The sequence below is a fragment of the Schistocerca americana genome, chromosome 3 (genome assembly GCF_021461395.2).
Source record: "Schistocerca americana isolate TAMUIC-IGC-003095 chromosome 3, iqSchAmer2.1, whole genome shotgun sequence".
Classification (NCBI taxonomy): Eukaryota; Metazoa; Arthropoda; class Insecta; order Orthoptera; family Acrididae; genus Schistocerca; species Schistocerca americana.
The window spans coordinates 909,430,990-909,457,282 of record NC_060121.1 but is presented as its reverse complement, the minus strand read 5'-3'; the positions used below and the strand labels follow the sequence as shown (position 1 = coordinate 909,457,282).

General features: G+C 40.3%; 1 protein-coding gene across 1 annotated transcript in view; it reads left to right on the top strand.

Annotated features, from left to right (window-relative positions):
- Positions 1-26,293, top strand: part of LOC124606509 (mucin-17-like) — a 78,088-nt gene that overhangs the window by 8,555 nt on the left and 43,240 nt on the right. Inside the window, exon 3 of the mRNA XM_047138493.1 lies at positions 4,069-4,473. Coding sequence (XP_046994449.1) covers positions 4,069-4,473 — 405 coding nt within the window. The remainder of the gene's footprint in view (positions 1-4,068; positions 4,474-26,293) is intronic.

Here is a 26,293-nt window from a genome sequence, read left to right as displayed (position 1 = left end):
TTGTACGATTCAGATGAAACTGCATAAAACCTAGTCAAACTGTCGACACTATATTCGCCTTGATGCTGGAGTCCAGTGCTTGTCAAATGACACTCTCACATACACTACATTACCAAAATCTCATTAAAGAAATATATGGATCGATAGGATAAAAGAATATTGCTCTCAAGCTGGCGATAATCGTTTTAATACATGTGGAGAAATCTTTGCTTTGACATACTTGTGCAGATTATTTAACAAATCATTTAAAATTATTTATCTATTTATTTTACAATAACAGAAATATATTCATTCTGAAGTTGACATTAAGACCTACATAACTGTTTGTCACATGTTGTTCCGAGTATCTGTATCATTTGTTATTGATTTCAGAAGCAATTTTAGTTAATATTACAATAATAATTTTGTACACAAAGTAATAACATTAGTGAGTTTGCTGAGGTATCAAGAATTTCTAGCAAGTCTAGAGGCAGTTTTAAAAATTTCAGTGAATCTGTTAGGTTTTGCTTTTAAAATAGTTCCAAGATCCTCCTGCCTTGCTTTCTTAAGTACGCGGCAGCACACTCTTCCACTTACCACATGGTCATTTACAAATCGCTGAGCCGCCATAATTTTCCTAGCTACCCCCACGTCCGCTTAAAGATCACTGTAGTAGCCTTGTGCTGTGCCTCTGACTCACCTGGTGCTGCCATATAACAGTAACAGTCAACCACACACCACCCAACCAAAGAATCTACATTCAAATACAATTGTTAGTGAACATTTCCCTCGTAATATGACAAAGTACTCTCCTCGACCTAGTGAGGGGATAGTAGGCTCTAATAAACGCATCAAAAGAAAACTACTACAAAAAATATATCTAGGCTAATGCATGCGAAATGCTATTGGTTGTAGCCGATTTTTTAACACTCGAAACTTTTACGAACTTCTTTACGGCAATGACTTAATACCATAAGTTACATTATTAGAAATCGTGTTTTTAAAAAGTTCCAAATCATACGCAGCACTCTACGGCAAGAAAAATAAGAATAAAAGTGAGACAGTGTTAATACTTTCATCCTTCTTTACCTCCTATGCATTACTGCAGATGACGTGTCACTGAGCACATTTGTACTGTACATGCAGTACACGTGAGGTGCCTAGTTGTTTCCACTGCCCTGTGTGGAATAGATAAGTTCTTGTACACTTCACTAACCTGCTGTCTTCATGATGATGTCCCCAGCGCAGGAAACAGCACTCAGGTCGTGGATTCTTTTTATTGAGGCTGAAATTAACTTCGCAAGGAACTGCTGCTACGAATAAACTATAAGTCATTTGGGATGCCAGTCGCGTTTTTATTGATATAGACCCGAGAAACTATTCTTGATCACAACGTATTGAACACAGTCATTATATCCGGCTAAAATAACATGAAACACGTCCTGCCACAGACAACATGTCTGTCTACTGGAACCGTCAGAACTGGAGAATAAAATTACATGAATCAAATACTACTATTACAGACAACATGTCTGTACCTAGCGACGGTCGGAACTGTAGTAAATAAAATTGCATGAAACAAATACTGCTATAACAGATAACATGTCTGTCTACTGGAACGGTCAGAACTGGAGAGCCGGACTGCCCGACACACTTCGCCCGCCAAGCCAGCAAGGCGTGACCCGAACGCCACCGAAGTGCATCGGCAGTAATATCGTCAGTCTTTTGTTTTAGTAATACTTTGATTTTAATAATTTTGAAATGATTGATTGATAGCTGGCTGTTGAGAGATGTTTATTTAAAAAAATGAAGTAATTTGGATGACAGGTTTAATTATTAATAGCAACTAAAGTAACGTTTTGGTGCCCTACCGCCGAACACAGCAGCCAATCACAGAGCAGCAGCATCATGCAGGCGGTCTTTCTCACGGGAATGGTACCGAATCTAACATCTGTCACCGGTACCTCATCCCACATTGCGTCATCTCTATGCTTCTTGCGTCTCCACTGCCCTGGGAATAGCTTCCTGGAGCCTAATATGATGGCTGAATAAGCCAGAAATATTACAACTGACGTGGAGGCTTCAGCGCATCTATGTTTCTTTTCGAATGCGGAATGATGGACGTATCAATGTTAACGGACGGTACTTTGAACAACTGATTCACGGAAGTGGATTGCCTGGGATACGCCTAGTATGTGCTCCCACGGTTAATGTACTATGTGGAGTTGCAGTAAATGGACAGGGACAAATGGTGTAATCGAATCCACGTCCACACTACATATTTTCTTCTCCCCGGTATAAAGAACGTGTCCTGTAAGTCTGGTCGTAATGTTTACTTACATCCAGCAAAGTTTCCGGGTGCTTTGTGCCCAGATGTGGGGTCTCCACTCGGCAAAAACTTTGGAAATAGAAAGCTCAGCATCATAAGTAATATGGAACATAGTTATTTCCTGTAATTACTTACACGGTGGTGTCGTGAGTGCGCCCCCAGCGCTGTGGAAATTGCCCGGTGTGTGACTTAAGCTGTAACTGAAGTGTGGTTCAAATGGCTCTGAGCACTATGGGACTTAATATCTGAGGTCATCAGTCCCCTAGAACTTACAGCTACTTAAACCTAACTAACCTAAGGCCATCACACACAATCATGTCCGAGGCAGGATTGTAACCTGCGACCGTAGCGATCGCGCGGTTCCAGACTGAAGCGCCTAGAACCGATCGGCCACAGCGGCCGGCTAACTGAAGTGTGACAAGTAATTCATTCGAAATATAGCATGAGAGCAGAGCACCTGCATCTGAATATTACGCCCTCAGTCATCATAACCTGCTTCATTTTGTCGGAAATAATTTTGTTCCTGCCTTGTTTCTGATATTATTTCACAACTACACTTTGCCTATTTCTTAGTTTAGAGGCCGGAGAGCATTAACAGGTATTCATGCACTCTGAAGTCATCTCAAAACTGACATCGTCTTACCTGCCACAGTCATGACTCAGGACACAATTAACATGTACGTCCTCACTGTCAAATGATCTCAGTTCCATGACCGATCGTGTCTGGGAAGCATGAGTGCTCGGTAATTGGTCTTTCGGTTCGATTCTCTGTATCAGTCTTCTTTTTTATAGGGTGTGGTCTACAGCGACTTCCCCTCAAGCGCCAAACTCTTGATTTCACTGTAGAACATACACCCAACGTTCTCGATTATTTGTTGGATGTACTCCAAATCTCTGTCGTCCTCTGCCATTTCTAATCTCTACGGCTCACTCTTGTGTCATGAAAGTTATCCCGTGCTGCCTTAACACATGTTCTGTCCTTCTGTCTCTTCTTTCCGTCGGTCTTTAGCGCACCCCTCTTGGATCGTAAGGAGCACCTCGCCATTTTCTATCGTTGCACTTGATTTAAAGCATCCTTCTGTAACAACACATCTCAAACGCTTCGTTTCTGTTGTTTTCTGGGACTCCAATAGTACCACCCTATCGCAAACGTACATTTCAGTAATTTCTTCTAGAAATTACGGCTATCTTTGATGCTATATAGCACTGTCCCCTACTCGGTTTATTATGTCTTTCTTGCTTCGCCCCTCATGCGGTACTCTGGTTCCGTGGTAACACTAATACTTCAGTTCGACTACTACGAGGTCCTTACAATTGGTATTAAGTTCAGCGTTTCTGTTACACGGCATTTCTTCACTACAGTCGACGTAATCGTCTTTAGAGATTCAGCAACTGTTTAGATATTTACGATGATTCTCATTTATTGTTCCGACTCAGATTCACATTTTTAATTACATTACATGTTTCGATCATTCTGGATCATCTTCAGATCTAGGTATTTGTGCCAGCAACCTGTTTTGTCTACTGAGAAACACACATCAGAGTACTACATATAGTTCTGAGTAGACAAGACGGTTGCTGACGCATGTACATGTAGATAAAATTATGCAACAGAGTCGGAACAATAAATGAGAACTATCGTAAATCTTATTACTTTCATTGAACTAACTGGTTTATGAGTATAGAATAATGAAATAAATTGTGGATATGTAACAATTTTTTATGAGATACCAGCAGTACTCATGTCGTCATCGGCACAGATCCGGGCAGTCTACAACGCCGAGGATCCAGAAGACGCTGTAGATGCCGATGTCGACTATCCACTTTGTGCCGCTATCGGTCTAGGGGCTGAACCACTGGTACTACCTGCAGACACCACCAGTTCCGCTGCACCATCGAGCCCGGCACCAAATACTGTCACCTTCGGTGCCGTTCCTGTCCGCATATGGGCGCCACCAGCTGGTCGATCTTCGAGCCAGATTCCACGCATCATCAACTTTGGTAGCTTTCCTCTTCCTACCGCAGTCAAACAGGCAACAGCACCAGTGAAACCTGTTCAGAACACGATCAACTTTGGTGGTGTGTCTGTTCGCACACTGGGGCAACCTGTAACTGTACCACTGAGTGTGACTTCAAACAACATCTCCGTCGGTGGTTGGCCTGTGGTCAGAAGGCTGCTGCACTAATGAACAGTTAACCAGGCGCCATCAGCTTCGCGTGTGTCCCCGTCCATGCATCAGGTGCTGAATGCTGTTAGCCAGTGACTGCGGATGATTGCTTCATTGATTAACAGATCTATCTGTTATGCCATTTCCACAACATCTGCAGTTGTTTTAGAAACAGCAGATGTAAAAAAATACCTCATTAAATTACAAAAGACATTGGCCTCTGAAAGTATCAGAAGAAATTAAGACTGTCCTGTACCATATGTCCTTGCTAGCTGAATAAAAATGCAGTTGTGAGCGGAGTTTAATTTGAATATTCTTACATGTTCCTTACCTGTTGACTAATTTTGTTCCACATACGTTTTGAAGCTTTCATTGATCAAGACATGTACAGTAAAACGAAGAACAATGTCAACTCCGACTAATCAACAAACACAGAAGAGTACACATCAAAGCGGACAGTAAGAACATGGAAAGAGGAAATATGAAAAACGTAGTTATGAATCTACGTTACCAAGGACAACAGAAACAAGGCGATCCACACCATCTCTCTAAAATGTCTTCAAGGCCGGAGCAACATACAAAAGAAATATCTAAATAAAAACAACACTGAAGCTGTATACGAGTGATATTTGAAAAAAAAAGTCCGTTACCCTTCATCTACATCGATACTCTACAAATCACATTTAAATGCTTGGCAGAGATTTCATTGAACCACCTTCACAATTATCTATTATTCCAATCTCCTATAGCGCGCGGAAAAAGCGAACACCTTTATCTTTCCGTGCGAGCTCTGATTTCCCTTATTTTATCGTGATGATCGTTTCTCCCTTTGTAGGTGGACGTCAACAAAATATTTTCACATTCGGAGGAGATAGTTGGTGATTGGAATTTCGTGAGAAGATTAATAATGTCCATCCCAAATCCTATATCATGTCAGTGAGACTTTCTCCCCTATTCTGCAATAATACAAAACATGCTGCCCTTCTTTGAACTTTTTCGATGTACTCCGTCAATCGTATCTGGTAAGGATCCCACACCGTGCAGCAGTATTCTAAAAGAGGATGGACAAGTGTAGCGTAGGCAGTATCTTTAGTACATCTGTTTTTATCTGCCGATAAAACGCAGTCTTTTGTTAGCCTTCCCTACAACATTTTCTATGTATTCCTTCCAATTTAAGTCGTTCGTAATTGTAATTCCTAGGTATTCTGTTGAATTTACGGCCTTTATATTTGACTGATTTATCGTGTAACCGAAGTTTAAAGGATTCCTTTTAGCACTATTGTGCATACTCTCACACTTTTCATTATTTAGGGTCAGTTGCCAAGCTTGGCACCATACAGATATTTTTGCTAAATTGTATACCAATTTGTTTTGATCTTCTGATGACTTTGCTAAACGATAAATGACAACCTCATCTGCAAACAACGTAAGACGGCTGCTTAAATTGTCTTCCAAATTGTTTATATAGATAATGAACAACAAAGGGCCTATAATACTACCTTGGGGAACGCCCCAAAGCTCTTCTCATTTACTCGATGACTTTCCGTCAGTTACTAAGAACTGTGACCTCTCTGACAGTGGCTTGTATGGTACAGTGTCAGAGGTATTCAAGAAATCAAAAAATACGGAATCCATTTGAAATCCCTTGTCAACAGCACTCTACACTTCGTGTGTGTAAAAAGCTAGTTGTGTTTCGCAAGAACTATGTTTTCTAAATCCGTGTTGACTGTGTGCCAATAGACCGTTTTCTTCGAGGTAATTCTTAATGTCCGAACACAATGCAGTATCTGGTCCAAAATCTTGCTGCATGTCGACGTTAATCACGTGGGCCTGTAATTTAGTGGATTACTGCTACTACCTTTCTTGAATATTGGTGTGACCTGTGCAGCTTTGCAGTCTTTGGGTACGGATCTTTCGTTGTAAATGATTGTCAAGTATGGAGCTATTGCATCAGTATATTCCTGAAGGAACTTAATTACTATATAGTCTGGACCATAAGACTTGCTTTTATTAAGTGGTTTATACTGCTTCACTACTGCGAGGATATCTACTTCTCTGTTAGTCATGTTGGCTGCTGTTCTTGATTCGTATTTTGGAACATCTACGTCGTCTTCTTTGGTGAAAGAATTCCGGAAGCCTGTGTTCAGTAACTCTGCTTTGGGGACACTGTCTTCGATAGTATCTCCATTGCTATATCGCAGAGGAGGCACTGATTGTGTCTTGCTGCTAGCATACTTCACTTACCACCAAAATCTCCTTGGATTTCCTGCCAGGTTTCGAGACAAAGCCCCCCCCCCCTCCCCCTCTTTGCAACGAAGCAATTAAACAGAACTTCTATCAGTGAGTAACAGGATAACAGGTATGAAATAAGGAGACTAATTTATACAGTTTATAAGAACAAACATTTCGTACACAAACACCTATTACAAATGTGAAATAAATAATGATATTAGTAAATCTTTGTTATTCCACTTGCATGTAGAACACTGCAACCATAACAGGAAAAGGACAGTGAATAGAGGCTGGAGTCACATACATGATGACGCTATTCCTGTAGCGCAACATTGTATGGAAACGAAACGTAGTTGTTGCAGTACGGTGCTCTGGGGTACGGAGATGATGAACAGCACAAAGAACAAACTACAGGAAAGGAAGGGAACGGTGTATGGTGACCAGGAGCATCATCAGGAAACTCTCACGTCAGTTAGAATGCGCGATTCAAAGTAGGCGACGCTCGTGCATTCCGTACAACCATGCGGAGAACATGAAGTATAACCCCAGACCGCCAGGAGGCGCACCGAGAACTACAGACCACGGAATACCTCGCCAGCCATCAGCAAGGTGTTGCTGGCTGTACCTCAAAATCACGCCTGCTTTCGGTCACGTGTGACGATGGGACAGCACATCTCTTGCTGAAATGTAACTACTTCAGTCAGCCTAGGGACCACTGCAGTCAGTTTCCGTCGGCGAGAGCTAGCCGAATCATGTTCTGCCTGCTTGCAGTCCATCGTTTAAGCTCTCGTCTACATACTGTTGGAGAAAACTGGGTCACGCCTTTAGAATTGCTGAAAAAGTTGAGTTAATTTTTCCTCTGCTCTATTATAGCCACCAGTTATGTGCAACCTAATAAAGAAGCTGTTTGCAACATATACTGGGGCTCTCCTCAGTTCATGGATACTTGAGAATACATGTTTAAAGCTAAGGGAAACAAATGTGGAGGAACTAAAATATGACCCCATTGACTGATTTTAAATGAAGCTGAAAAATACATTTAAGGATTTTGGTAAACATTTTTGGATTACAGTGATCAATTAATTGCTATATTTAGATTAAAGTTCAGTCTTGATCACGTTATGTCTGTTTTAATGAGTAACCGGTTTCGGTTTTTTTTCCTATAAAACCATCATCAGACCCATTGGCTCCCTTGGGTTGATAGGTGGAGCTCTCCTTGCTGCTGTGCAGTCAACTTGCTGCACAGCAGCAAGGAGAGCTCCACCTACTAACCCAAGGGAGCCAATGGGTCTGATGATGGTTTTATAGAAAAAAAAACCGAAACCGGTTACTCATTAAAACAGACATAACGTGATCAAGACTGAACTTTAATCTAAATATAACATTTAAGGATGGCAAAAAATACAAAATCATGGAAACTAAGCCTAGCAGAAACATTCGAGCAATACCAATGGTCAGAAACCAGTCCAAATGCATTTATTATGGAAGTACAAACAGAAAAAAACAATGCACTATCTCAACCTGCAAATCACTAAATTTGACAGTTTATACATTAGCAAAATGGAAACATCTACAGATACAATAATACACATGACATCGAAAGATCCACATTCTCAAAAAATTTTAGCCATTACATTTATTGCAAACATGAGTATCAAGAAAGACTAAAGATGATTGTCAATACAGGACAAAATAGTGGATACAACAGGAAGACAGGATATAAACTACACAACACCACCGAAAAGGTAATACAAACAGAAGACAGTAAAATTAAAGCAATGCAGGTACACCAAGACATATCAGTGACACATATTGCAAAAACACACCAGAAAACGTTTCCCACAACACTAACACAAAATGGCACAGCAAAATGTATCACAAACAGTGTACACACAAAATTTTTAGCAGCTTCAAAAAACATGAAATTAATACATCCGTCAAGACAAACAGCACAATAGAAAGGACATTAAAATCTGTGACAGAAGAGAAAGATAAATATAATAGTTGATGAACATCTGGGTTAATGTGTAATAGCTTCAGACTCTAAATATATATGGACAAATGCAAGAAATTTTAATGTCAGTACCAAGGAACATGTAAAGGCATTTAAGACTGAACGTACCTACTTCATATTAGTAGCCATCTAACAAAATAAAATCATTAGTTCACAGGGTTAAAACACACAATGCGAGGGCATAAATGAAAATGGAAATGCGCTCAATGACCAAAACAGCAATATCAAAACAACAATATTCAAACCCGTTCACTGTTCACCAAAAAGACAACAAACACACACACACACACACACACACACACACACACACACACACACACACACACACAAACACACAGTGTCTCACCATCTTTCTTCCTTCATCCCTCATCCCTATTCCAGCACTGCAATCGACTCTCACCCTCTACAACACCTATGATTCCTCAGTCAACCTTAAGGTATGTGAGCAACAACATGTGCAGTGTGCTACAGTTCATGTTATATGCATTGAAATGTTTAAATGTGAGCTATTATTTGGAAGAAAACTGTGCCATATGCATCTAGTACGTACAGAACAACGCATGGGTTCATGAGAAGGACATAAAACAGCAATTAAGTTTAAAAAAATAAAGCCATATAGCTGAAAATAGAGATAAATACACTAAGCAGATTCAGAAGGATGTAGGCTGCAGTAGGTACTGGGAGATGAAGAAGTTTGCACAGGATAGACTTGCATGGAGAGCTGCATCAAACCAATCCGTGGACTGAAGACCACAACAACAACAGCTGTTAATAGTGAGATTATTAAATGAGCTGCTAAGAATCGGTACAGGTCTCTTATCAAAATGTGTTTGATTAAATAATTTTGTGTGCATTATAGGCCAATGAAGATACCTAGCGTGAATACACGAAATGTGTCTGGTACACAAAAATAAAACTTACACTTGCAAAAATGGAATTTTAGTTTTCTCTAAGGTACACCGTAAGCGAAACAGCAACTGAGAAGCGATTATGACAAACGTTATGGCACATGTGACTAGTATATACCTAATGGGTTTTAAATGGAGATGGCTGAGATATTACACATTCCGTTAACACTGTCGGAAAAATCGCGACACCAAAAAATAATTAATGGAGAGCAATGAAATTTCGGGAATATATTTGTCTAGGTAACATGTTTAAGTGATTAACATTTCAAGATTGCAGGTTAATTATGACGCAATACGCTATTGGAAATATGAATTGCTGGTACATTAATAGCCGGTGTAGGCCTAAACGCCAGAATGTTGAGTGCAAGTACGGAAACTTGCATGCATTATGTTGAACAGCTGCGGGATGTCAGTTTGTGTAGTGGAGTTCCATGTCTGTTGCACATGATTAGTCAATATAAGGCCGGTTAAAGCTATTTGTGGATGACACTGCAATTGTCGTCCGATGGTGTCTCTTATGTGCCCTATTGGAGACAGGACTGGTGATTGAGCAGGCAAAGGCAACATGTAGACACTCTGAACAGCCTGTTGGAATACAACAGCAGTAATTGGGCGAGCGTTATCCTGATAGAAAACACGTCTTGGAGTGCTGTTCAAGAATGGCAGCAAAACAGGTCGAATCACTAGACTGACGTACAAATTTGCAGTCAGGGTGTGGGGGATTCATCGTCTTTAGGGTGGGCGTTCCTCTATGCAACACGAAAATGCGAGTGCGGGTAACACAATACTCAGCCCATCTGTTAATATGTCCTCAATCTGAACAACCGTGCACAACACAGGACCTGATCGAGGGAACCAACAAGGCCATCGGAGTTGCTACCTTCTGGAAGTGCTGACGGGACACGGGATAACCACGAGAGTACTCCTATTATTATACGAAATCGCACCTCAGAACATATGTCCAGATGTAAGACCAGTGTGTCTAGCAGGCAGACAAATCGGTTGCAGATATTTCAACAGGCTTCCTACTAACCAACATACGGACACATACGGACATCACTTTCACAGAAGCAGAACTGGATTTCATCAGAAAATACAACAGACCTCCATCCCAACCTCCAATGAGTTCTGAGTTGTCACCACTGATGTCTCAAATGCAGGCTACAGGACGTGTGTTTCGAAACTGTCCTTGAAGTAACCGACTTTGTGACAGTTAGTTCTGTCAGTGTGGTCCCACGTCCTGCTCAGATTGCTGTTGCAGATGCAGCACGATACACCAGAGGCACACGCCAAACACGATAGTCTTCCATGTCGGTAGTGACAAGTGGCAGTCCAGAGCCCGGCCTCCTTGCGACTGTACACTATCGAGACTCACGCTGCCAGCAGCCATGTACGATGGCTACGTTCCTGCCTAGTCTTTCTGCAGTAGCGCAGAACGAACTTCCAGCTTCTCGTAGCCCTAAACACGACCTCGTGCAAAGAAAATAAGGTGCTGATAATAGTGTCTTATTTGCCTTAAAGGTATTTTTTACTGACATCAGTTCCCCACGATGTCTCAAAGGTAAATAATGCTCACGACTGTTACAGCCAGCGTGTATTTAAAAAATCTAATTTGTGTTCTCATAGTCTCGCTTCTGGCCAACTCTTATGCGACTGTAACGATATTTGAATGAACTTCATCTTTCAGTTGTAGAAACACGCTTACTAACTTTCGTTTATGATTTTTTTGCGTTAGTGTATTTTTATTTTGTATTTAACTCTTGGTCAAGTGTATACACAAGCCACGGTTTTGGATGCCATTATTCCATTTCTCAAGGAATGATTCATTAAGATACAATTCTTTTCTCAATACTTCGTATTTATCCCTTAGCAAAAATTACAATAATGATGCCAAAATAAGTCAAGACCTGCCATTAACTGTATAATGCAAAAATACCGTAATTGTTTTTAGGAAAGTCATTAAAACGTCCAGAAGTATGCATGTCCTGACAGAAATTAGTAATACAGATAATAAAATTATAACAATGTGGAATACTGTGTGTGTAGTGAGAGAAGTGTTATGAAACAATGTGTGTATAATGTGTGCAGTGACTGATAGTGAGATATGAGTGAACAATGTGGCATTACATTATTTAATAAATTATTTGTAAAAAACGTATTGTGCACCAGAAGTAAATCTAATGATTGTATGTAACTAGAAGTCTGTAAATATATATGTATACGAATTAGCTTATTTTAATTTGATCTAAACTTGTAAATACTTTGACGTGTCCTATATCCTTGTAAAAAGAGATCTACAGACGAATAAAGCTACTACTACTACTACTGCTACTACGACTACTATTGTCAAATGGGGAGAGGGCAGTCAACCAGTGTAGAATATATCCCAACATTCAGACTAAATGATAATGTTCTGATTAATAATTTAGAAGTTGCAAGCGCTTTTAACAATCACTTTCTATGGGTAGTAGAAAAAATTTGATTAAATAATTCCCTCGAAGATGGAAGAGAATATAATAAGTATATCATACAACAAAACTTTAAGAAGCTAGAAGTAGCATCAACAACATTCTGTGAGATTAACAGAACTATAAAAATTCTAAAAAAGGAAAGATTATATGATGATGATATTATTTCAAACAGAATTCTGAAAAGTTGTTTTAACTTAATAAGTAATGTCCTTAGTGATATATGCAATGCATCAATGCCACAAGGAAATCTTTCATAGAGATTAAGATATGCGATTGTTAAACCTTTTTATAAGTAAAGTAAACAGAACCACTTTCATAATTAACATCCAACTTCCTTAGTGACATATTTTTCCCAGAGTACGGAAAAATTAATTTACTCACATTTAAGTAGAAACAATTTACTTTGCATATCACAAATTGGAATTCAGAAAAATTGTTGGATTCAGAATACTACTCATAAATACACCCACTAAACATTACAGCTCTTAAATAATACAATTTCACCAGGTATTATTTCTTGTTTTCTTTCCAAAGCATTTCATTGTGTAGATCATCATACTATCTCAGAAAAACTTAAATTTTCTGCTGTTGATGACTTTAAACACAACTAGTTTGAATCACACTTGATAACCAAAATGCAAAAAGGTTTGCTGAATAATTCAAACAATGTTGGACGACTAGAAACTGTTTGCAACTCAGACGATATCACAAACGGCGTCCCATAGTGTTCAACTTTCAGTCCACTCCTACTCCTTACGTATGTGAACAACTTTCCACTTTACATTCAGCTAGCAGAATTAGTACTTCTTGCATATGATATTTTGTAGTTGTGGTCTTCAGTCTGAAGACTTGTTTGATGCAGCTCTCTGTGCTACTCTATCCTGTGCAAGGTTCTTCATTCCTGAATTGCTACTGCAGCCTACATTTTTCTAAATCTGTTTGGTATATTCATCTCTTGGTCTCCCTCTATGATTTTTACCTCAAACACTAAACTGGTGATCCCCTGATGTCTCAGAACGTGTCCTGTCAACCGATCCTTTCTCTTGGTGAAGTTGTGCCATAAATTTCCTGTCTTCCCAATTCTATTCAGTACTCCTCCATTAGTTACATGATCGACGCATCTAATCTTGAGCAATCTTCTGCTTTTATTCTCTTTTTATCTAAACTGTTTATCGTCCATGTTTCAAATTCATACATGGATACACTCAAGAAAAATCTCTTCAGAAAAGACTTCCTCTTATATCTATATTCGAAGGCGACAGATTTTTTTTTCTTTGGAAATGTGTTTCCTGTCATAGGTAATCTACATTTTATATCGTCTCTACTTGTCTATTATCTGTTATTTTGCTGCCCAAAAAGCAAAACTGATTTACTACTTTAGGTGCCTCGTTTCCTGATCTGATTTCCTTAGCATCACCTGATTTAATTCCATTACATTCCATTATCCTTGTTTTGCTTTTGTTGATGTTCATCTTATATCCTCATTTCAAAGCACTGTTTACTCCGTTCAACAGCTCTTCCAAGTCCTCTGCTTGACAGAATTACGATGTGATCGGCAGACCTTAAAGTTTTTATTTCTTCTCCCTGAACTTTAATACCTACTCTAAATTTGTCTTTGGTTACCTTTAGTGTTTGTTCAATATACAGATTGGATAACATTGGGGTTAGGCTACAACCCTGTCTCACTATCTTTTGAACCACTGCTCCCCTTTCATGCCCCTGAATTCTTGTCACTGCCATCTGGTTTCTGTACAATTTGTAAATAGTCTTTCGCTTCCAGTATTTTACTCCAGCTACCTTCAAAATTTCAAAGAGTATATTCCAGTCGAGAATGTCAAAAGCTTTCTGTAAGTCTAGAAGCGCTATAAATGTAGGTTTGTCTTTCCTTAACTTATCATCTAAGATATGTCGTAGTGTCAGTATTGCCACACGTCTTTCTACATTTCTCCAGAACCCAAACTGATCTTTCCCGACGTCTGCTTCTACCAGTTTTTCCATTCATCTTTAAAAAAATCGAGTTATTATCTTTCAATCCTGGTTTATTAAACTGGTAGTTCGGTTATTTTCACACCTGTCAGAAACTTCTGCTTGAAGTATGAGGGTATTCCGCTTGTCTCATACATTTTGGAAACCAGATTGGAGAGTTTTGTCATGGCCGGCTCTCTCAAGGCTATCAGTAGTACTGACGGAATGTCATCTACTCCTGGGATCTTGTTTTGACTTAGATATTTCAGAGATTTGTCAAATTCTTCTCGCAGTATAATAGTTTCCATCTCGTCTTTATCTACATCCACTTCCGTTTCTATAATACTGCTGTCATGTTCATATTCCTTGTATAGACCCTCATATTCTCCTTCCACCTTTCAGCTTCCTCTTCTTTGCTTAGGACTAGTTCACTATCTGAGCTCTTTCCTCAAAGGCCGCTTTAATTTTCCTGTAGGCAGTATTTATCTTTACCCTTACATTTATCCTCTGGCTACTCCTGCTTAGCAATTTTCACTTCCTGTCAATCTCATTTTATAGACATTTGTATTTCCTTTCCCCTGCTGCATTTGTTGAATTTTTAAATTTTGTCCTTTTATAAGTTAAATTCAGTATTATGTTATCCAAGGATTCCTACTAGTCCTTGTCTTTTTAATTATATGATACTCTGTTGGCGTCACTATTCCATCTTTTAAAGCTAGCCATTCGTCTTCTATTGTATTCCTTTTCTGTGATCTACCCAAACCTTGGCTATGCTTCCTCTGAAGCTCTCAACAGCCTCTATCTCCTAAATATCCTACTTTCTTCCGATTTCTTCAGTTTTAATAACCAATAAATTGTAGTCAGTGTCCACGTATGCCCTTGGAAATGTAGTACAACTTAAAATCTGGTTCCTAAATCTCTGTCTAACCATTATATAATCATTCTGAAACCTGCTGTCTCCAGGTCCCTTCCAAGTATACAACCTATTTTTATGATTTTTAAACCAAGTGTTAATGATGATTAAATTATGCTCTGTGCAGCATTCTGCCAGGTGGCTTTCTCTTTTATTCCTTTCTCCCAGTCCATATTCACCCACTATTCTTTCTTCTACTGCTTTTCCTGCTACCGAATTCCACTCACCCACCACAATTAAATTTTCGTCTCTTTTAACTGTCTGAATAATTTCTTTTATCTCGTCACACATTTCTTCAATCTCTTCATCATCTGCAGAGCTAGTTGTCATATAAACTTGTAATACTGTGGTAGGCGTGGGATTTATGTCTATCTTCGCCATGATAATGCGTTCACTATGCTGTTCACAGTACCTTGCCCGCAATTCTATTTTCTTATTCGTTACTAAACCCACTCCTGCGTTACCACTATTTCACTTTAACCCTGTATCCACCTGACGAGAAGTTCTGTTCTTCCTGCCACTGATCTTCCCTAATTCCCACTATATGTAACTTCAACCTACCCATTTTTCCCTTTTAAGTTTTCTAACCTTCCTGCCCGATTAAGGAATCCAACATTCTACTCTCCGATCCACAGAATGGAAGTTTTGTTTCTCCTGACGAAGACATACTCTTGAGTAGCCACACCTAGAGACCCGAGTGGGGAGGAGGCTATTTTACCTCCGGAATGTTTTACCTAAGAGGATGCCATCATTATTAAACCATACAGTAAAGCTGCATGCCCTTGGAAAAAATTACGACTATTTCCTCTTGCTTTCAGCCATTCACAGTATCAGCATAGCCAGGCCATTCTGGCTGATGATACAAGGCCAGATCAGTCAATCATCCAAACTGTTGCTCCTGCAACTACAGAAAAGACTGCTGCTCATCTTCAGGAACCACAAGTTTGTCTTGTCCCTAAACAGATACCCCTCTGGTGTGGTTGTATCTATGGTATGGCTATCTGTATTACTGAGGTACGCTAGCCACTGGTTCATAGAATGGGGACGAAGCATATGATATTAGTGTTATAACCAATCCCATTAGAGAACGATTAACAGAAGGAGTAAATAGTTATTGATATTTTCCTACCAATTAGTAAGTGGATCTCTGAAAATAGACTCTCCCTGTTTTGAGAAAACAGACTATGACTATACTCAGTTATGTACAACAAATAGAGTCATACCAGCAATTGATTTAGCAGTTGAACACGAGTCACAGTAAATAAGTTACAATGTTCCACATTTTTGGGTGTAGATACTGGTGAAAACTGGAACTGAGGGAAGCTTATTACTGAGATTCTCAAACAACGAAATGCCATTGCTTTCGCTTTTCATGCAATTTCAAGTCTTGCAAACCAATGAATGACACATTTTGCATTTTCCACTCAATAATGTTTTGTAGAATTGTTTGGGGGCTTCTCATCACTTAGAAAGTATCGACTACAAAAAAGGCAGCAGTAGTAAAATTCAGTATTCACTGGTGGTTATCACGTAGGGACCTCTTCAAGATGTTAAACACTTTAACTGCACTATGACAATAGATATAGTTGCTAATGATATTCGTCATAAATAATCCATGACAATTTGGGAAGAATAGTGATGTCCACACTCAAAATATCAGTTGAAAGAATCATCTCTATTGCCCATTATTAAAGCTTTCAGTCCGTCAGAAAGGAGTTTGGTATGCAGCAATAAAAATTTTTATTATTTGTGCACCAACATAAAATGCCTGAGAGCTAACAACATAGGTTTCAAATCTAATTAAAATCATATCTCCTGGAGAACTTAAATTCCATGGAAGAATTTCTATTAAAAACCACTGGCCTGTGAAAAAAAGAAAAAGTCAAATCATTTAAGGACAGATACATGAGTAGGACTAAAAAATAATAAATTCAATAATATTAACACTGATCATGTATACACATTCTGTAAATGATTGGTTACACATTATTTGGATAAAAGAATCATTCAAGTGGTCTATGGAACATGTAAGTTAAGTAACTAACTCGCAAATAATACATGTAAAATCAGAAAGCTATGTGAACAGTAATAGTCATATGTCCATGACTGTCCTGCGAGTTAGTTGGAGTCTTCACCTTAAAACTGTACTTAACTGTAATTGCTGAAACAACTAAGATAATTTTTCGTCATCCCTATTCTAACCACCTGTCAATTGCCACAACAGAACATAAATAAGAATAAAAATCATGTGGCTGAGGCGTCCAGCCGTCAGAAGTCTAATCATAACTGCAAAAGATATAAATTGGAATAAATACAAAAATTTAAAATTATTGTAAGCAACAAGAATGTAAAACGAATACAATATGTGAACATTTAGATACCTTACATGAGTTAAGGCTGGATCAGCATGGTGTACATAACATAGAAATAGGCTTATAATCTGTTAGTTGCAAGTCAGAGAGAATTGTGGTGAAGCAGGTCTGCTAAGCACTACTGGGAAAGCCACTGTGCCACAGAGGTACTTTACTAGTACCATCAGTGTGGGTTGGACAGCGCAAGTGTTAACCAGAACTGTTGTTGTTGTGGTCTTCAGTCCAGAGACTGGTTTGATGCAGCTCTCCATGCTACTCTATCCTGCGCAAGATTCTTCATCTCCCAGTACCTACTGCAACGTACATCCTTCTGAATCTGTTTAGTGTATTCATCTCTTGATCTCCCTCTACGATTTTTACCCTCCACGCTGCCCTCCAATACTAAATTGGTGATCCCTTGGTGCCTCAGAATGTGCCCTACCAACCGATACCTTCTTCTAGTCAAGTTGTGCCACAAATTTCTCTTCTCTCCAATTCTGTTCAATACCTCCTCATTAGTTATGTGATCTACCCATCTAATCTTCAGCAGTCTTACGTAGTGCCATATTTCGAGAGCTTCTATTCTCTTCTTGTCTAAACTATTTATCGTCCACGTTTCACTTCCACACGTGGCTGCACTCCATACATATACTTTCAGAAACGACTTCCTGATTAATCTATACTCGATGTTAACAAATCTGTCTTCTTCACAAACGCTTTCCTTGCCATTGCCATTCTACGTTTTATATGCTCTCTACTTCGTCCTTCATCAGTTATTTTGCTCCCCAAGTAGCAAAACTCATTTATTACTTTAGCGTCTCGTTTCCTAATTCCCGCAGCATCACCAGATTTACTTCGACTACATTCCATTATCCTCGTTTTGCTTTATTGATGTTCATCTTATATTCTCCTTTCAAGTCAATATCCATTCCCTTCAGCTGGAGGTCCTTTGCTGTCTCTGCAGAATTACAATGTCATCGGCGAACCTCAAAATTTTTATTTCTTATCCATGGATTTCAATTGGAACTCCGAATTTTTCTTTTGTTTCCTTTACTGCTTGCTCAATATACAGATTGAATAACATCGGGGATAAGCTACAACCCAGTCTCACTCTCCTCCCAACCACTGCTTCCCTATAATGCCCCTCGACTCTGCCATCTGGTTTCTGTACAAATTGTAAATAGCCTTTCGTTCCCTGCATTTTTCCCCTGCCACCTACAAAATTTCAAAGAGAGTATTCCAGTCAACATCGTCAAAAGCTTTCTCTAAGTCTACAACTGCTAGAAACGTAGGTTTCCCTTTCCTTAATCTATTTTCTAGGATAAATCGTAGGGTCAGTATCGCCTCACTTGTTCCAACATTTCCACGGAATCCAAACTGATCTTACCCAAGATCGATTTCTACCAGTTTTTCCATTCATCTGTAGGGAATTCGTGTTAGTATTTTGCAGCCGTGGCTTATTAAACTGATAGTTCGGTAATTTTCAGATATGTGAAACCTGCTTTCTTTGGAATTTGAATTATTATATTTTTCTTGAAGTCTGAGGGTATTTCGCCTGTCTCATACGTCTTGCTCACTAGATGGTAGTGTTTTGTTAGGCCTGGCTCTCCCAAGGCTGTCAGTAGTTCTAATGGAATGTTGTCTAGTCCCGGAGCCTTGTTTCGACTTAGGACTTTTAGTGCTATCCAGAACTGAATACACCAAATTCATTACTTAATGATAAGCTACATGAAAACTAATTAAAATGTAGGCAATAACATCTGCGAGTGGAAGAGTCAACTTACACCATTGAAATAATGAAATGTTATAAAAAAAACTAACTGACAACGATTGATAACAACCAAATGGAGTGGTTACGAGACCAGAGCCGCTATTTCTCAGTCAAGTAGCTCTTGAGTTTGTCTCACAAGGGGTGAGTGCACCCCGCTTGCCAACAACGCTCGGCAGACAGTATGGCCACCCATCCAAGTGCTAGCCCAACCCGACAAGCGCTTAACTTTGGCAATCCGACGGGAACTTGTGTTACCGCTGCGGCAAGGCCATCGGCGATTATGAATTTACCACAATAAAATATATGAAAGTATATATAAATAACCAAGACTAGCTAACATAAAGCCTACGTCCTTACCAGATTGGTAACATAGGTTCCCCTTAGATCACCAAAATTTGGCCTTTCGGACATGGCAGTACTTAGGTGGGTGTCCGTCCGGGTCTGCCAATCACTGTTGGCAAGCAGGCTGCACTCAGCCCTTGTGAAGGCAATGGTCGGGAGAGAGCAGTGTGTTGACCGCGTGCTCCTCCATATCCGCATCCAGTGCAGCCCATCACCTGAGGATGATACGGCGGTGGGTCGCTACCGTTGGTCCTTCTGGAACCAGTTCAGACGGAGAGAGAGACAGAGAAAGAGAAAGCATGTAAAGAAAGTAGCAGCAGCTTGCTCACTTGCATGGAATGAGTCACCTTCCATTATTAAAATTGTAAGAGGTTAGAAAGTTATGAACTGAATGGTAACAATTATAGATCACAATTAAAATAATGTGTAGGAAACGTTCTAACATTCACAAAAATGCTGTAGATGAAGGGTTTGCAATTACATAATAGGATTTTGAAAGGTGGCTGAAGACGTTGCAGGCTACATAGTGTGAGTAATGCAGCTGAGAGAGGTTTACGATATCAACATAAAAATATGCATAAATGAACCTTTAAGTCACCAAAAGTACTTTAAATCAAGTAAAGAAATATTACAATATTAAAAGTATCGACAAGTATTTCGATATGTATTGTATTTAATAGTTATTACACTATAGCCCATTCATGGGTATTGCCTGATACAATGAAAGAAACCTGTCCCCTTGATTATGCCGGTAAGACATGTCTTTAGGCGTTAAACATTTCATTAACAGGGAATATGTACGACTTACGTCTCTGCTATCATGAAATGCAAAAGATAATCTTCAAATTACACCGAAAATAAAATATTTATTATAATATCAGAGGATTTTTATTACATTATAGCCCACTCATGAAAACTATCACACACAATGAATTAAACCAGTCCACTTTAATATGCCGATACATGTATTTATTTTTTAAACATTTCATTAACAGGAAATATGTACGACTTATGTCTCTTCTGTAGCGAAATGCAAAATAATAATGCTCAATTTACACCGAAAATAAAATATTTATTGTAATATCAGAGGATTATATTACACTAGAGCCCACTCATGAAACTACCTGACACAATGAAGGAAACCTGTCCCTTTGGTTTGACGATAAGACATATGTTTATATTTTAAACATTTCATTAACAGGAAATATGTATGACTTATGTCTCTGCTATAGTGGCATGCAAAAGATAATGTTGAAGTTACATAGGAAATAAAATATTTATTATAAAATCGAGGGATTTTATTACATACTTCCTTCCGGCGGGCCATCTATGAATGCCTTACTCTAATAGTGGTGGAGCAAGTGCAAAATATTATACATTGCAACGTACCAAGTCGCTCTCAACTACTACGATTCCCTGCACACAGTGGAATTAAGTCACATTCAGTGGTAGAATGATTTAAGTAGCTGCTGAATATTAATAATAATGTATTAACGTTTGTAACACATAACAGGCAGGGACACGTAAATCGTACAGGTCACAAATCAAATTATTCCTCTCCCTAATTTTCTTTGACTTTTCATTTTCGTTAGCTTATTTTGTGGCTATCTGGTGCAACACTCGAGTTTTCATTCTGACTAACCCGACCGTACCAGCCTCATACTTATAGTTGGACAGTGAATCCCCTCTATTATTATAACAATAAGTCTTAAGTCCTATACAGTCTCTTACTATAGCTTCTTCATTCTGCCTTCTGCAGTCGTACACCTGTACAAGGGCTTATAATTGCCTAACACAGTCGTGATTTTAAAGCAAACAATCTTTTATAAATAAAATATTTTGGAACGGAACCAGATAGAGAACAACCAGAGACAATCAAAAAGGGTGTTCCAAAATGATTCTTACAATTGTTCGACTTCTATTTCAGAAATCAGGTTAGGTAGAAAGGTGTAATACCAGCTAACAGAGTTCACTGTATGCGCGTCTATACCACACAGGATATCTAAGCGATAATCCAGTTCCTCCAATGTCCTGCCTAGAATGACCTCACTAACGTGCGCAATTGCTGTTCTGATGTGAACTCCCAATTCCTGAAGCTCCCGCCTCATGGTCAGGTAGGCAGCGCCGTTCACACAGTCCGGAAGAAAAAAAATTGGTTGTGCTTGGAGATCTTGGAGCACAGAAAATGGGTCCTTTTCTGCCAATCCAGTGACCTAGAAATGTGACGTCCAAAGCTTTCTGAACGATCATAGCCCCGTCAGGAGGGGCATCACACAGCTGCAGTGTGATATCAGGGGTAGTTCTTCGACTTGTGCAAGTGCAAAGTGTTGCAACATGTGCATACAAACAGTCGAGGTTAGCAACACCTCGAGAAAAAGTGGTACAATCACACGACTATGAAGCAGAACAAACCACACGTTCACAGTTTGAGTTACAGAACTTCCATGTTAGCGTGGGAGTTCTTAGAGTTCCAGATCATCATTTTGAGTCTGTTTGCCTCCCCAGACAAATAAAAGTAAGCTTCGTCTTTTAACATCACCTTTTTCAGATAGCCTGAGTCATCTTCCATGCGACTGAGAATCTCAGTTGCAAATGCTTCGCCCTTTGGCCTGCTATCAGGTTGAAAAGCATGAAGCAGCAGCATCATGTAAGCGTGAATCTTCACTCTGTTGTGTAGCATTCTGTACACAGTGGTTGATGGTTAACGCAGCTGTCGAGGCGCATGATGCATTGGTTGTTGGGCTCCAAATAAACAACTGTTGGACCCATTCCCAATCTATGTCACTCGTCTCGGACGCCCAGAGCTTGTCCTCTACATGACTTCTAGATTTCTTGAAGCTCGTGTACCATTGTGTACACTATTAAAAGTGTCCTGATGGTGATGTGCTTCTGTAACGTGTTGAGGAGTTCTACTGGCCCCATGGGTAAGTTTTCTCTGTATCATCCATTCCGCGCACTGTACCATTTTCATCAATGGAAAAAGACTTTAGGTACGTGTGAACGTTATACCAGAAAATCCACCTCTCTACGTACCCCTGTTTTTCAAATATACACAATTAAGCTTATAATTGTGTGTATTTCAAAAACAGGGGTACGTAGAGAGGTGGATTTTAGCTTATAACTTCCCCCATGAACCATGGACCTTGCCGTTGGTGGGGAGACTTGCGTGCCTCAGCGATACAGATGGCCGTACCGTAGGTGCAATCACAACGGAGGGGTATCTGTTGAGAGGCCAGACAAACGTGTGGTTCCTGAAGAGGGGCTGCAGCCTTTTCAGTAGTTGCAGGGGCAACAGTCTGGATGATTGACTGATCTGGCCTTGCAACACTAACCAAAACGGCCTTGCTGTGCTGGTACTGCGAACGGCTGAAAGCAAGAGGAAACTACAGCCGTAATTTTTCCCGAGGGCATGCAGCTTTACTGTGTGGTTAAATGATGATGGCGTCCTCTTGGGTAAAATATTCCCCATTCGGATCTCCGGGCGGGGACTACTCAGGAGGACGTCGTTATCAGGAGAAAGAAAACTGGCGTTCTACGGATCGGAGCATGGAATGTCAGATCCCTTAATCGGGCAGGTAGGTTAGAAAATTTAAAAAGGGAAATGGATAGGTTGAAGTTAGATATAGTGGGAATTAGTGAAGTTCGGTGGCACGAGGAACAAGACTTTTGGTCAGGTGAGTACAGGGTTATAAATACAAAATCAAATAGGGGTAATGCAGGAGTAGGTTTAATACTGAATCAAAAAATAGGAGTGCGGGTAAGCTACTACCAATAGCGTAGTGAACGCATTATTGTGGCCAAGATAGACACGAAGCCGATGCCTACTACAGTAGTACAAGTTTATATGCCAACTAGCTCTGCAGATGATGAAGAAATTGATGAAATGTATGATGAGATAAAAGAAATTATTCAGGTAGTGAAGGGAAACGAAAATTTAATAGTCATGGGTGACTGGAATTCGAGAGTAGGAAAAGGGAGAGAAGGAAACGTATTGGGTGAATATGCATTGGGGGAGAGAAATGAAAGAGGAAGCCGCCTGGTAGAATTTTGCACAGAACATAACTTAATCATAGCTAACACTTGGTTCAAGAATCGTAAAAGTAGGTTGTATACATGGAAGAATCCTGGAGATACTAGAAGGTATCAGATAGATTGTATAATTGTAAGACAGGGATTTAGGAACCAGGTTTTAAATTGTAAGACATTTCCAGGGGCAGATGTGGACTCTGACCACAGTCAATTGGTTATGATCGGTAGATTAAAACTGAAGAAACTGCAAAAAGGTGGGAATTTAAGGAGATGGAACCTGGATAAACTGACTAAACCAGATGTTGTACAGAGTTTCAGGGAAAGCATAAGGGAACAATTGACAGGAATGGGGGAAAGAAATACAGTAGAAGAAGAATGGGTATCTCTGAGGGATGAAATACTGAAGGCAGCAGAGGATCAAGTAGGTAAAAAGACGAGGGCTAGTAGAAATTCGTGGGTATCAGAAGAAATATTGAATTTAATTGATGAAAGGAGAAAATATAAAAACGCGGTAAATGAAGCAGGCAAAAAGGAATACAAACGTCTCAAAAATGGGATCGACAGGAAGTGCAAAATGGCTAGAGGACAAATGTAAGGATGTAGAGGCTTATCGCACTAGGGGTAAGATAGATACTGCCTACAGGCAAATTAAAGAGACCTTTGGAGAAAACAGAACCAGTTGTATGAATATCAAGAGCTCAGATGGAAACCCAGTTCTAAGCAAAGAAGGGAAAGCAGAAAGGTGGAAGGACTATATAGAGGGTCTATACAAGGGCGATGTACTTGAGGACAATATTATGAAAATGGAAGAGGATGTAGATGAAGATGAAATGGGAGATATGATACTGCGTGAAGAGTTTGAAGAGCACTGAAAGACCTGAGTCGAAACAAGGCCCCGGGAGTAGACAACATTCCATTGGAACTACTGACGGCCTTGGGAGAGCCAGTCCTGACAAACCTCTACCATCTGGTGAGCAAGATATATGAGACAGGTGAAATACCCTCAGACTTCAAGAAGAATATAATAATTCCAATCCCAAAGAAAGCAGGTTTGACAGATGTGAAAATTACCGAACTATCAGTTTAATAAGTCACAGCTGCAAAATACTAACACGAATTCTCTACAGACGAATGGAAAAACTGGTAGAAGCCGACCTCGGCGAGGATCAGTTTGCATTCCGCAGAAATGTTGGAACACGTGAGGCAATTCTGACCCTACGACTTATCTTAGAAAATAGATTAAGGAAAGGCAAACCTATATTTCTAGCATTTGTAGACTTAGAGAAAGCTATTGACAATGTTGAGTGGAATACTCTCTTTCAAATTCTAAAGGTGGCAGGGGTAAAATACAGGGAGCGAAAGGCTATTTACAGTTTGTACAGAAACCAGATGGCAGTTATAAGAGTCGAGGGGCATGAAAGGGAAGCAGTGGTTGGGAAGGGAGTGAGACAGTGTTGTAGCCTGTCCCCGATGTTATTCGATCTGTATATTGAGCAAGCAGTAAAGGAAACAAAAGAAAAATTCGGAGTAGGTATTAAAGTCCATGGAAAAGAAGTAAAAACTTTGAGGTTCGCCGATGACATTGTAATTCTGTCAGAGATAGCAAAGGACTTGCAAGAGCAGTTGAACGGAATGGACAGTGTCTCGAAAGGTGCATATAAGATGAACATCAACAAAAGCAAAACGAGGATAATGGAATGTAGTCGAATTAAGTCCTGTGATGCTGAGGGAATTAGATTAGGAAATGAGACACTTAAAGTAGCAAAGGAGTTTTGCTATTTGGGGAGCAAAATAACTGATGGTGGTCGAAGTAGAGAGGATATAAAATGTAGACTGACAATGGCAAGGAAAAGTGTCAGGAAGTCGTTTCTGAAAGTATTTGTATGGAGTGTAGCCATGTATGGAAGTGAAACATGGACGATAAATACACTCCTGGAAATGGAAAAAAGAACACATTGACACCGGTGTGTCTGACCCACCATACTTGCTCCGGACACTGCGAGAGGGCTGTACAAGCAATGATCACACGCACGGCACAGCGGACACACCAGGAACCGCGGTGTTGGCCGTCGAATGGCGCTAGCTGCGCAGCATTTGTGCACCGCCGCCGTCAGTGTCAGCCAGTTTGCCGTGGCCTACGGAGCTCCATCGCAGTCTTTAACACTGGTAGCATGCCGCGACAGCGTGGACGTGAACCGTATGTGCAGCTGACGGACTTTGAGCGAGGGCGTATAGTGGGTATGCGGGAGGCCGGGTGGACGTACCGCCGAATTGCTCAACACGTGGGGCGTGAGGTCTCCACAGTACATCGATGTTGTCGCCAGTGGTCGGCGGAAGCTGCACGTGCCCGTCTACCTGGGACCGGACCGCAGCGACGCACGGATGCACGCCAAGACCGTAGGATCCTACGCAGTGCCGTAGGGGACCGCACCGCCACTTCCCAGCAAATTAGGGACACTGTTGCTCCTGGGGTATCGGCGAGGACCATTCGCAACCGTCTCCATGAAGCAGGGCTACGGTCCCGCACACCGTTAGGCCATCTTCCGCTCACGCCCCAACATCGTGCAGCCCGCCTCCAGTGGTGTCGCGACAGGCGTGAATGGAGGAACGAATGGAGACGTGTCGTCTTCAGCGATGAGAGTCGCTTCTGCCTTGGTGCCAATTATGGTCATATGCGTGTTTGGCGCCGTGCAGGTGAGCGCCACAATCAGGACTGCATACGACCGAGGCACACAGGGCCAACACCCGGCATCATGGTGTGGGGAGCGATCTTCTACACTGGCCGTACACCACTGGTGATCGTCGAGGGGACACTGAATAG